The 18,612-nt window shown below is 35.5% G+C and overlaps 1 protein-coding gene across 1 annotated transcript in view; it reads left to right on the top strand.

Annotated features, from left to right (window-relative positions):
- The window catches only part of POLQ (DNA polymerase theta), a 119,858-nt gene that overhangs the window by 74,016 nt on the left and 27,230 nt on the right, over positions 1–18,612 (top strand). The window contains exons 22-24 of the mRNA XM_027845167.1: positions 5,590–5,764; positions 10,675–10,801; positions 11,622–11,740. Coding sequence (XP_027700968.1) covers positions 5,590–5,764; positions 10,675–10,801; positions 11,622–11,740 — 421 coding nt within the window. The remainder of the gene's footprint in view (positions 1–5,589; positions 5,765–10,674; positions 10,802–11,621; positions 11,741–18,612) is intronic.

The raw sequence follows: 18,612 nt of genomic DNA, 5'->3' as shown, positions 1-18,612 counted from the left end.
TTAGTCATGGTGTAAAGAAAATTAGAAACAATGGGAGGAACCAGGAGAAAGAAGAATCAAAACAAAACAACAGAAGAAAAGGGGAGCAAATAGTATGTTTCCATCTGCATTCAGATTCCATAGTTCTTTCTCTGGATGTAGATAGCTTTTTCCATAATGAGTTTTTTGGAGTTGTCTTAGATCCTTGCAATGCTGAGAAGAGCTAAGTCTTAATATTAAAGTCATTCATCTCACAGTGTGGCTGTTACTGTATACAATGTTCTCTTGGTTCTGCTCACTTCACTCAGCATCAGTTCATATAAGTCTTTCCAGGTTTTTCTGAAGTCGTTCTACTCATTGTTTCTTATAGCACACTAGTATTCCATTGCATTCATATAACACAACTTGTTCAGCCATTCCCCAGTTGATGGGCATCCCCTCAATTTCCAATTCTTTGCCACCACAAAAAGAGCTGCTATAAATATTTTTGTACATGTGGGTCCTTCTCCTGTTTTTATGATCTCTTTGGGATACAGACCTAGAAGTGGTATTGCTGGGTCAAAGGGTATGCACAATTTTATAGCACTTTGGGCATAGTTCCAAATTGCTCTCCAGAATGGTTGGATCAGTTCACAACTCAGTTCACAACAAAATAACAATGCATTAATGTTCCAATTTTCCCACATCTTCTCCAACATTTATCATTTTCCTGTTTTGTCATGTTAGCCAATCTGATAGGTGTAATATGGTACCTCAGAGTTGTTTTAAATTGCATTTCTCTAATCAATCGTGATTTAGAGCATTTTTTCATATGACTATAGATAGCTTTAATTTCTTCATCTGAGAACTGCCTGTTCATATTCTTTGACCATTTATCAATTGGGAAATGACTTGTATTCTTATAAGTTCGACTCAGTTCTCTATATATTTTAGAAATGAGGCCTTTATCAGAGTCACAGGCTATAAAAATTATTTCCCAGCTTTCTGCTTCTCTGCTAATCTTGGTTGCATTGGCTTTGTTTGTGCAAAAGCTTTTCAATTAATGTAATCAAAGTCAACCACTTGGCATTTCATAATGGTCTCTACCTCTCTTGTTTGGCCTTAATTTCATCCCTTCTCCATAGATCTGATAGGTAAACTATTCCTTGCTCTCCTAGTTTGCTTATAGTATCCATCTTTATATCTAAATCATTTACCCATTTTGATTTTATCTTGGTATAGGGTGTAAGATGTTGGTCTATGCCTAGTTACTGCCATACTCTTTTCTACTTTTCCCAGCAGTTTTGGTTAAATAGTGAGTTCTTATCCCAGAAGCTGCAGTCTTTGGATTTATCAAATAGTAGATTATTATAGACATTGACTGTTGTGTCTTATATATGTAGCTTATTCCACTGATCCACCACTGTATTTCTTAGCCAGTACCAAGTAGTTTTGATGATTGCTGCTTTATAATACAATTTAAGATTTGGAAATGCTTTCACTGCATCCCATAAGTTAATTGTTTTTTAAAATATAATAAATTCAGTATGTAACCCTCTAGTTCTCCTACTTATTTGTGTTTCATTCTGTCCTTCTTTCTGTTCTCTTTTGTGAATTTAAAAAAATACTTCAGTGATCCTCTTTAATTTTCTCTTTTGCAATCTTACATAGGTAGTTAAGCAAAACAAATTCCCATATTGTCTGGGTCCAAAAATGTATTTGTCATTCTGTAACCTTGAGCTCATCTTCTCTTGTTAGGAAGTGAGCGTGCTTCATCATTGGTCTTTTGATGCTGTCTCTTTAAGTCTGTTCCCAGATACTATTAAGAGGAAAGATGACAATTATGTCTTAAAAAACCTCCCTTAATTTCTCTTTTCTCCAGGCTGCCATTTAGAGTCCTTGCTTCTTGCCCGCTGTCTATCTGCCCAGCATGACCCTTCTCAAAATGGAGGCAATCTATCTTTATACTTTTCTGATGACTTACCCAGAATCTCCAACTTGGCTGCATAAAAGGGCCAAACTCTTTTTCTTTGCATGTAGTAAACATCATTAAACAAATAAGAAAAATCAAATTATATGGTGTTCTTCAGGGTAGTATTTTTTTGTTTTTGTTTTTGTTTCTTAAGGCAATTGGGATTAAGTGACTTGCCCAGGATCACACAGCTAGTAGGTGTCAAGTGTTTGGTCTGAGGCCCGATTTGAACTCAGGTCCTCCTGATTTCAGGGCGGTGCTCTATCCACTGTACCACCTAGCTGCCCCGAGGGTAGTATTTGTAAGAGAAAAAAAAACCATGTGGGCTCCAGGTTTGGCTGAGTTGTAGATTGCAAGAGAGGTTAATGTTCAGTTGGGCTGGAAAGATACATTGGGGTTAGACTATCTAGGGCTTTAAAAGCTAAACAGAAGAATTCATATTTTATCCTAGAGTCAACAGGAAGCCACTGAACTAGGGGCCATGGTCAGATAATAACACTTAACATTTGTATGGCATTTACTATGTATGAAACACTGTGCTAAGATAATCAGTATCTCATTTAATCCTCACAACAGCCTTGCAGGGGAAATGCTATTATTATCCCCATTTTACAGATGAGGAAACTGAGGCAAACAGAGGTTAAGTGACTTTCTCTAGATACCAGGCAGTGGGGCCACCTAGCTACCCCCTAGATCTGTATTTAAGGAAAATTTGTGTCTGTTAGATTGACTGGAGTGGGGAGAGACTTTAGGCAGGAAAATTTACCAGGATGCTGTTGTGATAATCTAAGTGAGAGATCATTAGGTCTTGAACTAAGGTGGTAGATGTGTGAGGGTAGAGAAAGGGTTAGATTAAAGAAATGTTTATAAGGTATAATGGCAAAATTGGGTAACTGATTGGATATATGGAATGTTTTATCAATATTAGATCAATCAATTCATTTTGTTTTCTGTTCCTCTTTACCATCACATTCACTTGTTTTGTTAAGTTTTTTATTTTATTTTTATTATGAACTTAACACACATGAACATTTTAATATACAGAGAAGAGCAGAAAGACAGGTTCATGTATGAAACTGATTCCATCTGCTTTTCAACAAGACTTTCTCTTGGGGGGTATAGGTCCCCATTTCCTAGCTTGTTTCCTCCCATGAACTGTTAAATACGTACTGAAGTTTCTGCCCTGTGGGTTATTTTAGTGGTTTTGATAAATAAACTGCATCTTCAAATACACAAAACTATTTCTATCTTTGTCAATTTGATGGATATGAAGTGGTAACTCAGAACTATTTGTGTGAAATCTGCCAAATTTCATTAACTTTTATCTTTAATTTTTTAATTATACATCATCAGTCATATTATCATAAGAGGCTGTGTGTCATTGTGGCTAGAGTACTAAACTTGGAATAAAGAGGACCTGAAGTGTGAATCCTGCCTCATTCACTTAGCTGGGTGACTCTGGGCGAATCAGTCAACATCTCTGAGCCTTAGATTCCTCATCTGCCCAATGGGATACAGGTGCTACACATATAATAATACCTGTGCCACTTAGATCACAGGGTTATTATTATGAAGAATAAATAAGCTAACCTAAAGCACTTTGCAAATTTTAAAGTGATACATAGAATGTCAGGAATTCTTTTCTCTTAGCCATAATTGTTAATTGTGTGATGTTTCATTCTTCTCATTTTTATGTAACTTTATATTTAGATTGTTTATCCATTTATAATTTATAGCTATAAAATTAAAGATATATACATCAAGGGTTCTTAATCTGAGGTAGGTGAAGTTGTTCCTTAAAATATTTTGATGTCTGTATTTCAATATAATTAGTTTCTTTTGTATTTTTCCTATGCAGTTTATTTTATTCATTTAAAAACATTATTCTGAGAAATTTTCCATAGGCTTCACTGCTGAAGAGATTAATGAACCAAAAAAAGGTTAAGAACCCTTGGCCTAAATGTTCTTTCTACTAAATATCTTTTGAGTTTTTTTTAGCTCATTCTCTTCTTAACTCTTTGTAGTCTGGCTTCTGGTCTTATCATTGAATTGAAACTATTCTCTTCACAGTTACCTATGGTCTCTTAATTGACAAATCTAATCACCTTTTCTTAGTGTTTACCTTTCTTGACCTTTCTGCAGTCTCTGACACTATTGCTCACTTTCTTCTCCATAATAATGTTTTCTCTCTGCTGTACTTTGACGCTGCTCTTTCCTGATTCTGCTCCTGCCTGTCTGACCACTCCTTCTCTGTCTCTTTTGCTGGATTTTCATATGCTTCACAGTGGCTTTCCTCCAAGGGTATGTCCTGAGCCCTCTTCTCACTATATATTATTTCACTTGATGATTTCATCAATTCCCATGTATTTAATTATCATCTCTATGCAAATTGTACCCAGATCTTCAAATTATTATATTACATATAATATATATATAATATATATATTATACCCAAATTATTCAGTCTTGAATTCTTTCCTGATCTCTTGTCTTACATCTCCAATTCTTTGTTGGACATCTAGATGCCTCCTAGAAATCTTAAATTCAACATGTTCAAAAGAAAAAAAGAAAAAGTTTTTTGAACATGTTGAATTTAATTGCACCTCCCTCTTCTTCCCTCTCACTCTAGCTTGGGCTATTAAACTCATTTTCTTTCCCTTTCCAAACCATTCCGTTTCACTAATTTTCTTATTACTATTGAAGAGACCATGATTTTCTCAGTCATCCAGGCTTAATTATAATCCGGGTGTCTTCCTCAACTTCTTGCTGCCCATGTCCAACAAGTTGCTAAGTCTTGTTGATTCTACCTTCCTCACATATCTTATATATGCCCCTTTGTCTCATCACTATGGTGCAGGCCCTTATTTCCTCACAGCTGGACTATTGCAATGGCCTTTTGGTTGGTGTCCCCGTTCCAGTTTATCCTCCATTTGTCTCTCAAACTGATCTTCCTGAAAGCACAGGTCTGACTATGTCACCTACCATTCAATGAACCCCAGCATCTCCCTAGCACCTCTAGTAGTAGATATAAAATCCTCTATTTTTGAAGTTTTCATAACACCTTCCACTTTCTCTCCTCCAACCCCCCCACCCCCCAGCCCATGGAACGCTCTCCAGCCCTTTCTTTACCTCTGGCTTCTTTGTCTTCCTTCGAGTCTCAGTTAAAATTCTAGCTTCTGCATGAACGCTGTCTTGGTTCCCCTTAATGCTGGTGTCTTTCCTTTGAGATTATCTTGAACTTGAGCCTATATATCTTGTACAGAGTTATTTGTCTCTTGTCTCCTCCATTAGATTTTCAGTTCCTTGTGGGTAGTGATTGTTTTTACCTTTCTTTGTATCCCCAGCACTTAGCACAGTGCCTAGTGTATAGGAAGCACTTTAAATGCTTGTTTATTTGACTTGGACTTTGATATTGGTAGGTGGTACCATTAAGCTAAATATAATTTGCATGTTTATCCTTAATATTGTATTTGAATATTACAAATTGTTACTGATATAATAATATTATTTTTATTCCAGAGAAAATAATTGTTGACTTTGAGATATACGGAATTTACCATGTTATTTTAAAGGCTGTGTTGTTAAACTAACAGATACTCAATGCCTATATAAAACTTGCAAGGTAATTTAAATATATTTTCCTTATATTCCTTTGGTAGGATGTTTTAAACAAACTGAAGATGTTACATCCATTACCAGGCTTGATTCTAGAGTGGAGAAGAATCACCAATGCTATTACTAAAGTTGTCTTTCCACTGCAGAGAGGAAAATGTATGAATCCTGTCCTTGGAATGGAAAGACTCTATCCTGTATCACAGACTCACAGTGCTACAGGTAATGATGGATTGGCCTGTGGAATTATGTCTTTAAAATTCAAAAAAAAAATTATTTCACTAAATATTTCTCAATTACATGTAATTTTTTAAAAAATTCATCTTTATTCAAATCTGACCTCAGACCAAACACTTGACACTTACTAGCTGTGTAACCCTGGGCAAGTCACTTAACCCTAATTGCCTAAAAAACAAACAAACAAAAAAAAAATTCATTTTTAAAGATTTTGAATTCCAAATTCTCTCCCTCCTTCATGCTCTTTCCCTGTGCATTGAGAAGGCAATCAATATGATACCAATTATACATATGAAATTCATGCAGAACATATTTCTATATCAACCATTTTGCAAATGAAAACACACAAAAATCCCAAGAAAAATAAAGTTTAAAAAGTATGCTTCAGTCCATACTCAGAATTCATCAGTTCTCTTTCTGGAGGTAGATAGCGTTTTTCATCATTGGTCCTTTGGAATTGTCTTGGATCTTTGTCTTGATATTAGAGTAGTTAATTCTTTCACAGTTGATCATCCTTACAATATTGCTGTTACTGTATTCAGTGTTCTCCTGCTTCTGCTCACTTCACTTTGTATCAGTTCATGTAAATCTTTCCCAGGTTTTTCTGAAACCATCCCCAGCATCATTTCTTACAGAACAGTATCACAGCCATATACCATAATTTGTTTAACCATTCCCCAGTTGATGGGTTATCTCCTCAATTTTCAAATCTTTGCTACCACAAAAAGAGTCGCTATAAATATTTTTGTACAAAGAGGTCCTTTTCCCTTTTCTTTGATTTCTTTGGGTTATAGATGTAATAGTATTGCTGATTCAAAGGGTTTGCACAGTTTTCTAGCTCTTTGAGAATAGTTCCAAATTATTCTTTGCAATTACTTCTTAAGAACTGTTAAATAATAGCTAATTTTAGAAATAAACTCCTATTTTTAGAACAGATTTTCAGAGACCAGCTTTCAGTTGAATGTGATATAATAGGGAGAGAGGTATTCTCAATCATTTGTTTTGACAGACCTTGCTCTGGCTTCCCAGCCTTCTTAATTAGCTTTTCTGAATCTCTTATTACCTCCACTATCTTCAGTCCCTTTAGCCTACCTACAACCACCACTCCAGGAGCAGTGGCCGTAACAGCATCTATTATGCTCTAAGGGGAATGACTTCAGTTCTTCCCTCTCTTGTTCCAGAATCTTTCCAGGTTTTCTTTTAATTCCTTTGTCTGACTTCTTCAATATCTTTCACATCAATATCCTCCTTTGTTTTTCTACTTTTGCACCCTAATACAAGCCCTCATTGGCTCGATTGTTGCGAATTTCCTAATTTGTCTTTCTATGATTAGTCTCTCTCCCTCTCCTCCTTTCCACTCTTCTTAGCCCTGCCAAACATCTTCCTTGTGCATAGATTTGGTTATGTTACTCTGCCACTCAAATTTTAGTAGTGGTTCCTTGTTGACTAACCAAATAAAGTTCCAACCCTTCTTTCTGGCATTCAAGGCTCTTTATAATCTGGTGTCATCCTTCCTTTCCAGTTTTATACTACTTCTTTTTATTTATCCTGTTACAGACAAACTAGACTCTTTTCTGTCCCTCTAAGCCCCTCTTGAGCATTTCTTTTCTCTGTGCCTGGAATATGCTACCCCCTCCCTCTGTTGAATTTCTTCCTGCCACGTAAAGCCCACCTCAAATGCTTCCCATTCCAGAAAGCTTTCTTGGTCCTACCTGTCAGTAAATAATCTCCCTCTTTGGACTTTATATAGTCCTTTTTGGGGGGCACTTATCTAACATATTGATATATAATCATTATTATGCATATTAACAGTCTGTGAAAAGAAGCCTGGTACAGTAGATAGAGGGACAGCCTTAGAGTCAGGGAGATATCTGGGTTCAGGTATTGTTCTGACAGTTGTAATTGTGTAACCCTGGGAAAATCACTTAACCTTTTAGTGTTTCAGACAACTCTGAGAATAGAAATTGCAGAAAGGTCCCATCTACCTAGGTAAAGGAATTTTCCTCACTGGGAGTTCCCTGTACCAGTGAATCACAGGTCCAGTCCAAAAAAATTAGCAATATGTATATTTATCATAAGTGTCAACTCCACTGTAAGTTCCATCAGGTCTCTCCGCTGAATGTCTCCCCAAGTGCTTGGCTCTAAGGTCTGTACACAGTAGATGCTGGATAATGTTTGGCTTTGATGGCTTCCAGTCATAAAGTTTTTGTGAGGATCAAATGAGACAACAGACTGTGAAAGTACTTTTGAAAAGTGTAATGCACTAGGCAGATACAGGTGAGTGTATAGGATGATGGGGAAGAAGGTGACATATTATAACCAAAAAACTCACCACAACTAGGGTTAGGATAAAGGGAAGAGGGGGAAGGAATCTCACAGGATCTTTCCTAGCCTGGAGCAAGCCCTGCCTTGGGGAGTAGGTAACAAACTGTCAGGAGGCTCACATCACTGTCTTTGGAAATTAAGTAATAATTTATTGGCAAAACAGAGCACCGGCCCTGGAGTTCAAATCCGGCCTCAGACACATAATACTCACTAGCTGTGTGAATCTGAGCAAGTCACTTAACCCCAATTGCCTCACCAAAAAAATAAATTAGAGAAAAAATAAAAAAAGAGAAACAACAAAACTGATTTTTATTGATCTTGGAGGGGAAAGAACAGAGGAAGAAATCCTTCCATCTCCTGCTATGCCCCTTTCCTGCTTAATTTCCACCCTTTGCAAAGAAAAGGAGTAGGGTAGAAGGGCCTTCCATCCGACCTTCTGACTTTGTGCCTCACCCTGCACTTGCTTCCAGGCAGATCCAGGGATGCCTTCCGTTCAGTAATGAACATTCTCTCACTGGTCATGCTTTTGACATGCCAGTGACTCTGAATCCCTATAGGTCATCATCCAAACCCCATTCCCCATCCCCCCCCACCCCAGTCACCTTATTCCTGTCCTTTCCAGTTCTCCCACCCCACTTTCGAGCAGACATCACCTAGTACTTCCACTGTGACCTGTGGAATGCCTGTTTCATAGGTAACAAACTTATATTCATCCTAAATCTTTTCCTCTCCCACTTTCATCTACGTTCTCTTACTGAAACCTGGCTTCCAGACCCCCTTTCCCTGTACCATCAGTCATTCTTCTTGGCTTCCTAGTTGAGGTAGGGGATTTGGAATACTCTTTGCTCTCCATTGCCACTTTCAGATTCTCTCCCTTCCTCCATTACTCTATAAACTCTCCTTTGAGGTTCATGTTATTGATATCTACCACCCAATCAAAATTTTGATCGTTGTCATCTGCAGACCTCCAGGTCACTCCCCATCCTTCCTCAGCAAGTTAGGTGCGTAGCTCACAATTTTTTCTCTTCCATAACTGCTGCCCTCATACGAGGGGACTTGAGCATTACTAGCAATTACTCAATAAATAATTTTGATTGATTGTTGAATTTCTACTTTACCTAATAAGATTAATTTTGCCGCTGCAACTGCCGTCAGCTTACTTGGCAAGGCCAGTCCAGAAGGCTCATTGCCCATGAGGGAGAGAGTCACTGCCAGTTGTTATCGACACTGATGAAACAGGTACAGAAGCATCTTCTCTTGGTAAAGGAGTTGCACAGGACTCAATATGCTGTGAACATAGATGATCTCAGTGAAGCACCACAAGTGATACATATCTTTCCTAAAAACAGAAGGGGATGTGTCACAAATCTGATGTGGAAATCAAAATCTGTTAATGAGCTGAATATGACATGGTATAAGCTGATGTACTCATTCCTTAATAAAGCCACATTTTGAAAACACTAAGCTTACACTGCTACTAATGATAGTAATAATTAGGATTTATATAGCACTTTAAGGTTTGCAAAACAGTTTAAAATATTTTTATCTCATTTTATCCTCACAATAACCCTGGAAGTAGGTGCTACTTTTAGAATGTTTATTATGATACTTGAGAATCAATCAGTCAATTAACTAGTATTTATTAAGTGCTATATACCCTTACACCATTGCTCAGGGCTGAGGGTATAAGTACAAAAAATAAAAAATCCCTCCTCAAAAGGCCATTACATTCTAATGGGAGAGACAACAAGTACATATAAAAAATTTATAGCATAATTATTATGCTTTTTGTTATGTGGAAGTAATTAATTTTCATACTTATTTTATGAAATTCCCTCAAATGTTTTAGAATAATTTCCAGCAAAAAATGTGTTATAGTTAAGGCAAACCAGAACATGCCATTCTTTGATCATGTCAATTAACTAAGGTGTCGCTGTCAATTTTTTTATTGAATAATTTTGTCCATCATTATGCAAATGGTTTGGGCCATTTTGATCTCATTAAAGTTTGAAACTTTTGAGTCCTTCATATCTAAGTCTCCTTTCTTCTTACCTTTCCCCTCTTTCTAGTGCATGAGTTCCATTGACAATCACTGCTTTCAAATCCCCATATACTCTTTTTTGTGTGTGTGTTCCTCACTCATGATTTTTCATGTGTGGAGATAGGAAGTTATTTTTCCTATGCTTCATTTTATTAGTCTTCTGCTAATTAAGTTGTCAATTAGCTTGAAATGTAGGATGTAGATCTTTAGGTATATTCATTTTTAATAACCTTTTTCTTATCTTGGAATAGTTTTGCAGGGAGCTGTGTTAAATCCCATTTAATACTACCTGATTCAGTACTTGATTTATGTTATTAATTTATTGTGTGCTTATGCCTATTTTACATATATAATACAAATAACACAAAAAACAAATTCTGAATTTTAATTACTTTAAATTTATTTCGACCTTTATTTTAAAGCCCTGTATGTTTTAAAAGAATTTTGGATTTTTAATTGCATTTTACACATACAGTAAATGGTCATCTTTTTCTAGTTTTAAGTACCTGTCAATCTTGCTTAATTTCAGGTAGAATAACTTTCACAGAGCCAAATATCCAAAATGTGCCAAGGGATTTTGAGATTGAAATGCCAGCGCCAGTTGGAGAGAGCCCACCTTCTCAAGCACAAGGCAGAAATTTACCCTTCAGGAGCAGGTAGAAGCCATGTCACATAGTGACTCCACTTAGTTTGTATTAGCAGTCATAGAAATGGGATCGAGGACCCTTTCTTCAACTGTATCTATGTAATGAAATCCTTTTACTTTTCTGTTCAAATATCTTATACCAAACAATGAAATGGGGCCATTAGTTAGATGGTATTGCATTGGTTCATCTTTAGAACGTCTTTCTTAGTGTGTGTTGTGTTGAAGTGTGTCTGTGTTGAAGCCTTCTTGCTGCTCAGGATATTTGTGGGCAGACAGACCGATGTCGGTGTAAAGACGGTGTTAGGGATTGAATGGGGTGGAGGTGACATGGAACTAATGCTAATGCTTCTTAGATTGGTGCTCAAATTCAAGGATAAAAAAACAACAACAACAACAACAAACTGGTGTCTCTTCAGAATAAATAATGTTTTCTTATTAAACACTTGGCTATTTCCTTTGGGGTTAACTTTTCATTATGTCATTTTATATTATTTTAATTTCTTCCTCTCCTTAAAATGATATGTGATTACATTTATATATTATTTGCAGTCAGTGAACATAGTGCAGAACACAGTGGCAGAATTTTATGCTATTCTACTTGTAAATTTATATAAACTGAGACTAATAGACTAGAAAACTAATGTTCATACTACAAATTTTGTGAACTATCTTGAGTTTCATTCCAAACTATTCTCAAAGCAAGCCTTTTAGGAAAATTAAACAAAACATAACACATTTTCAGTTTCCTATTTAAGATTCTGGCTTGACTCAAAAATAAGTCCGTGATATATTTTTGAGTGTGATATATGTTATGGTTTTTCTTTCCACAGAAAAAGTAAAAGCAGTTGTAATGTAAATTCTGAGTACCAGACACTGATGGCCGGAAGAGTCAAAGACAATGGAAAGCCGTTTTCTGTTAGTATGAGACATGCCTTTGTTCCTTTTCCAGGTAAGTTTGTTGGTATTGCTTAAGCTCAGCATTAGACTAGGATTGCTATATGTATATGTATATGTATATGTATATGTATATGTATATATATGTAGCTGATAATCTGAAATAAGTTTTCATTAAGGTCCAGAAGCTACTTCAGATCGAAAAAATTTGCTTAACTCTGCTTCCCTGTCTGCTAACTATCCTAATTATAGAATAGATCTACTACCCCCAACTATCCTAATTATAGAATAAATCTGCTACCCCCAATACTTCAATTCCTTGATCATGTATTCACTCCTTTGCTTCAGAAAGTAATTTTTTTTTCCATTGCCCCATCCTCTACTGATACTATACTCTTTGGGGTCTCTACTTACTTCCCAGGTTAAGTGGCCTCTCAATCTTTTCCTCCTTAACAGTTCTGGCTTTTTATAATACCACCAACTTCGTAGTCATACAGGTTTAAAACCTTGGTGTCCTCTTCAACTTTTATTGATTCTACCCCACACCATCTTAAACAATCCATTTTCCTCTACTCATTGAGCCCACCAAACAAGTGCAGGCTCTTACGACCTCTTGCTTAGACTTTTGAAATAGATTCCTAATTAGTCTTTTTGCTTCTGGGCTCTCCCCCCTCCAATTCATACTCCATACAGCTTCCAAATTGATATTCCTAAAGCACAAACCAGACCTTGTCATTTCCTTGTTCCCCAATGCCCCCCCATTGACTCGAATGAAAAATACAAATTGCTCTGTTTGGCATTTGAAGCCTTACTTAATCTGTTGTAAGCCTGTCTTTTCAGATTGATTTCACATTACTTCCTGTAACATACTCTGCCTTCCAATCAAGGTAGCCCAAAATTGGTTTCCTTGATATTTTTTACCTTTTGTTCCTCAAGATGAATTTTGTTATTTTTTCTTGCTCTGAAAAGTAATTTTTTGGTAGTTTGATATGGCACTGAATGAGTAAATTAATTTAGGTAAAATTGCCTTTTTTATTATGTTATGTTATGTTATATATAATATATTATATTATTTATTATTTATATTATTATATATTATTATATTATGCCCATGAACAGTTAATATTTCTCCAATTATTTAGAACTGTTTTTATTTGTATAAAGTGTGTTTTGTAATCATCATCATCTAGTTCTTATGTGTATCTTGGCAGGTAGACTTCCAAGTATTTTATACTGTCTGCAGTTATTTTAAATGGAATTTCTCTTTCTGGTTCTTCCTGTTGGGTTTTGTTGGTAGTATAGAGGAATGCTGATGATTTGTGTGGGTTCATTTTATATCTTGTAACTTTTGTGAATTTGTTAATTTATTTCTATTAGATTTTTAGTTGACTCTTCTAGAGTTCTCTAGTTCAACTATCATATCATCTCTAAAAGTGATAGTTCTGTTTTCTTGTTTCCTATTTTTATTCCTTCAATTAATTTTCTTATTGGAAAGGCCTCCTAGACTATCTTCATTACAGATAATGCTTGGTTTTGGTTTTAGATGCTACTTATCATTTTAAGGAAAGGTACATTTATTCCTGTATTTTCTAGTGTTTTTTTTTTTTTTAAAAACAGGAATGAGTATTGTATTTTGTCAAAAGCCTGGTCATACTATATGATCTTTTGAGTTATTATTATAATCTTCTTGCTAGTGTTTTATTTGAAAATTTTACATCAATATTTTTTAGCGAAATTGGTTTATAGTTTTCTTTCTCTATTTTTGCTCTCCTTAATTTAGGTATCACCTTAAGTATCAAGTCATAGAAATTTGATAGGATTCCCTTTTTACCTATTTGTTAAAATAGTTTACATACTGTGGAATTAATTGTGTTTGGTAGAATTTGTTTTTAAATCCATCTGATTCTATTTTTTTTTCCTTAAAAAGTTTATTTGTGGCTTGTTCAATTTCTTTTTTTAAGCTAGGGCTATTTAAGTATTCCATTTCCTGTTCTGTTCATATGGGCAATTTATATTTTTGTATATATTCATCCATTTCATTTAGGTTGTCAACTTTATTGGCATATATTTAGGCAAAATAACTCCTAATAATGGCTTTATTTTCTCTTCATTAGTTGTGAATTTATCTTTCTTTCAATTTTTTGTTTGATTCATTACATTTGCGTTTTCTTTTTTTTAAAAAAGTCAAATTAACAAATGGTTTATCTATTTTATTTCTTAAAAAACAAAAACAAACCAGCTCTTAGCTTTATTTAATTAGTTCAATGGTTTCTTTTTTTGGGGGGGGTTAACTTTCAATTTTGTTAATCTCTCTTTTAATTTTCAGGATTTCTATTTTGGTATTTAATTAGGGGTTTAAATTTTATTTTATTTTTAATTTTTGTTTTGTTTTTGTTGCACAGCCAATTCACCGATCTGCATTTTCTCTCTTTTATTGATGTAAGACTTTAGAGATATAAATTTTTGCCTTTTTATTATATTGGCGGCATTGCAGAAATTTTGATATGTTGTCTCGTTGTCATTCTCTTTCATGAAATTGTTGATTACTTTTGTGATTTGTTCTTTGAACCACTCATTCTTTAGAGTTAGGTTACTTAGTTTTCACTTAATTTTTAATCTGTTTCTGAAGTCTTTTTTTGAATGTAGTTTTTATTCTGTGACACATGAAAAGTTTGAGAGACATAATTTCTGGGTAATTAATCATTTTGTTAATTATAGTTAGCAAGTAATTAATGAAAGGATGATCATTTGGCCATCTCTCATAAACCAAAGATGAAACACAACAGGCCTCTTGGTGCTTGTATGACCTTGGAAGAGTGGATGTCCCTGATAGGCGGCAATCACCTTTGATTGGTTAACAGTGAGAGAATGAATATTATAATAAGAGATGGGCTTATTCTAATGAGGGGCTGGGGGACTCTTATCACTCAGCCTTGGACAATGAGACTTATCTCTACCCAGACTCCTCCCCAGTCTCTCCAATCTAGGGCTATCTAGACAAAAGCTGAAATCTACTTCCATTCAGACTTGTCTGACTAAAACACAGTGGGCAGGAATTCACCAGTTCACCTAGACTAGAATTTCTTTACATTTTGATCAGATCTGAGTTTTTCTATTTCCATTTCCATTTGGGTGCATCTTGCCAATATTTCATCTTATCATCAGTCCTGCCCTGATTTCTGAATGAGGAAGCAGGAAGGGGAAAAACTTTAGTCCTAATTCAATAATTAGTGATTAGTATAAGAAATAAACCTATTTCTTAGATGTGCCTGGCACTTTCACAAAAACATGACCATGTATTAGAACACAAAAACTTCATAAAAATGAGGAAAAGCAGAAATATTAAATGCATTTTTCTGGTCATAACATAATTGAGAGAAATATATAAGTATATTTTTGTACATATCATCCATTTAATTTAGATAATCAGTTTTATTGTCATATAATGTTCCAAAATAGTTTCGAATAATTTACTTTTTTTGTGAACTTTTAAAATTTTTGATATTGGTCATTTCGTTTTCAGTTTTCTTTTTTAAAAAATCAAATTAGCAAATGTTTTAATTTATTTGTTCAGAATAATAGCTCCTAGTTTTATTAATTCGATGGACATTTTTGCTTTCAATCTTATCTTGTTTTTCAGGATTTTTATTTTGCTCTTTAATTGGGGTTTTTTAGTTTCTTTTTTCTAATTGTCCTTATTTGCATGCCCATTTCATTGATCTATTCCTTCTCTCTTATATTGATGAAACTCTTTAGAAGTACGGATTTTCCCCTCAGGACTGCTTTGACTTATATCCCAAAATTTTGTTATGTTTCATTTTGGTATTGTCTTTAATAAAATTATTCTTTCTATTTATTTTTTTATTTATTCTCTCTTTAGTGATATTTAGTATGGACTTCTGTTTGCACATACCAATTATGTGAATTAATCTACTCCAACTTTTATGTCCCTAGGATATTACTTTTCCCTTTTCTTTCTTTTAAGATCATTAAAACATAATAAAACCACTTCTCAGCCTTCTGCCTTATTAGGGAGAAAGGGGTCCCCATTTTACAGTTGAGAAAACTGAGGCAAACAGAGGTCGCCCAGGATCACATAACTAGTAAGTGTCTGAGAACAGATTTGAATTTGTATGATCTTGACTACAGCTTCTTATTCTTTGAATTCTTTCTTTTTGGCTGTTTGCAGTATTTTTCTTTGACCAGAAATTCTATATTGTGGTTATAATGTTCTTGGGAGTTTTTATTTGATGGTTTCTTTCAGGTGGTGACAGATGAGTTCTTTCTGTTTTTTTTTTTTTCTTTTTAGTGCTAAAAGAGCTTGGTAGTTTTCTTTTATGATTTCTTGAAATATGTCTAGACTTTTTTTTTTTTTTTTGGTCCTAGCTTTCAGGTAGTCCAGTGATGCTTCGAATATTTTCTCCCTGATTTGTTTTCCAGGTCATTTGTTTTTGCTATGAGATAGCTTACATTTTCTTCTATTTTTTTTTTCAGTCTTTTGACTTTGTTTTAATATTTCTTATTGTCCCCTGGAGTCATTAACTTCTTTTCGTCTATTCTAATTTTCAAGGAGTCTTTTGCTTGGGTAAGGTTTTATATTTCTTGTGATGAGCTATTCAAGTCAACAAGTATACATTAAGTGTTTACTAGGTGTCAAACAATGTGCTAAGTCCTGAGAACACAGATACAAGCAGAGCAAAAGATAGTCCCAAGCTCAAAGAGCTTACAGTCTACTGGGAAAAGAGAACATATAAAAGGAAGGTGAGAGTGTGGAGGCTACAATAAGAAAATCCAGAGTTAGAAGTGCAGCTTTGAGAGGGATGAAGACTTGACTGGATTGAGTGTCTTTATTTGAAATGTGATTAAGTCCAGTGGTGGACCCTGTAGTGCAATGAAGACATGACTGGCGTGAGTGTGCTCACCTTAAAATAGAGGTTCTCAGGGGAAGATGCTACAGGCGGGCAGGTTATGTCCAGTGTGAGAAGTCCAGGGGTGAAATAAACTTCCAGGAAAGGGTTTCTGTTATCTGGTAGAGAATGTCCAGAGACATTGAAGCTCGCACATTTTCCCCAGTTCTTTCTGTTAGAGGTCTCATTTCATTTATAAAATACTTTTTAGTACCCCTCTCCCCCCTTTCTTTCCCTAAGGTCTGTGATCCAGCCCTTGGATGTGAGCAGCAGAGCTGCCAGTTGGCACTTGCATAAGATCTTGCCCCTCAGTGCCAGACCTGGGGCTTCTTGTCCTGGTGCTGCTGATGCTTGTGCAGACCTACACTGGGAGGATCCACCCTCTGGGCTCCTAGCTAGACCCCTTCCCCACATCCTGCAGACTTCTTTATCTGTTTCACTATGTTTGCTTGGACTAGAGTAAATGACTCATTATAATTTTTTTCTTGGATTTTCTGGTCATGGCTGGATCTGGTGCATCTTCTATCATAGGTTCCCAAAGTGGGCAATCCTGTCCCTGGGGGATGCTAGAACAATCGGGGGGGGGGCAAGAGTGGCCTCAGGTGCAATTGGGGGGCATTGAATAAAATTAAGGAGGTAGTGGAAGCATGAGGAAAGAAGAGAAGATAAGAAAATTTTGAAGAAGTGTTCATACATGTCTCATCTGTTGTGTAACAGAGTTAAAGTCATAGTGATTACATAATTTTCCAAATAAACACACAAAATGCAAGTTATAACCGATCAGTGGTCAAGTCCACCAATAAGTCTTAACAAGCAAGTGTTGGCAGGTGAGCGGTTCCGCATTGTTGGGAGGTCCAGCATGCATCAGCAGGAATATGTGCGTGTAATGACTTATATACAATACCATGCTGTATGGTTACATGATGCAGCTTTACATCATCAAAATCTCAATGCAGGTAAAACCCCACAAATTTACAATAAGTTATTAAATTTAAGATGCAACGTTTAAAAAATATTTTTTGAAATAACACAAATAAAACCATTAAAGAGTTAAAGAAAGTCGTTTTCAAGGGGGTGCTGAGTAATTTTTTTTTTTTTTTTTTTGAAAAGAGGGCAGTAGGCCAAATAAGTTTGGGAACCTCTGCTAGATTTTTGTGGAGTGTTTTGGGGTGAGAGCTAGGCTTTTTCCTCTTGTTCTGCCATCTTGGCCGATGTCTTTTTGTATTTATTTTGTATATGTTTTTATTTACTTTTACGTGTGCATGTTGTGCTCCTCCTTTTCTACCTGCCCTTCCTCCCCAGTAGACTCCTTGACATTAACGACAGTTTTATTTTTATCTTTCCCTTCTCCTCTACCTCCATTCTAGCCCAATGCTTGCCATGTAGTAGACAATAAATGTTATTTGAGAAAACTGATGTCCAGAGAGGCTATGGCTTACTTAAGGTCTTACAAAATAAATACTGGTAGAGCTGGGGTTTTGATGCATATCTGAGCCACAGGCTGTTTTTCTCTTATGCCATACTTCTTTTTAATGTAACTCTCAACTCCCTTGGCTTCTGTAATCCCTTACTATCCTGCTTGTTTTCAATAGTCAATAAACTATTAAGCACCTACTATGTGCCATGTGCTGTGCTAAGTTGTGTTTTAACTCTGAATACTTTTTGTTTTCTCCTTTGCTGTCTTTGTTTCTTTCTTCGCTTCCATAAATGTGAATCGTTCCAATGGTTCAGTTCTCTGCCATTCCTATTCCTTCTACTTAGAGAATTCATTTACTCTAAGTCAACTATCAGAACAATGTGAATGACCCATATCTTCAGTCTGTCTTCTCTCTTAAACTCTAGTCCTTTATCTCTTATCTCCCATTTCCTCTTGAATGTCTCCTTGTCCTTTCTGACCCAACATATCTAAAACTAAACTTCAGACATTGAGAGAAATGATGAAGAGTTTATAGGCCTTATATGCATATCTCCATTCCTACAATGAATGTATTGTGGACAGAGCTTTGATTAGGTGTAAACA

Source organism: Vombatus ursinus, unplaced genomic scaffold, assembly GCF_900497805.2.
Source record: "Vombatus ursinus unplaced genomic scaffold, bare-nosed wombat genome assembly UNPS02014959.1, whole genome shotgun sequence".
Classification (NCBI taxonomy): Eukaryota; Metazoa; Chordata; class Mammalia; order Diprotodontia; family Vombatidae; genus Vombatus; species Vombatus ursinus.
Note: the sequence above shows the minus strand (reverse complement) of the source record. Positions and strands in the feature narration are given on the sequence as shown.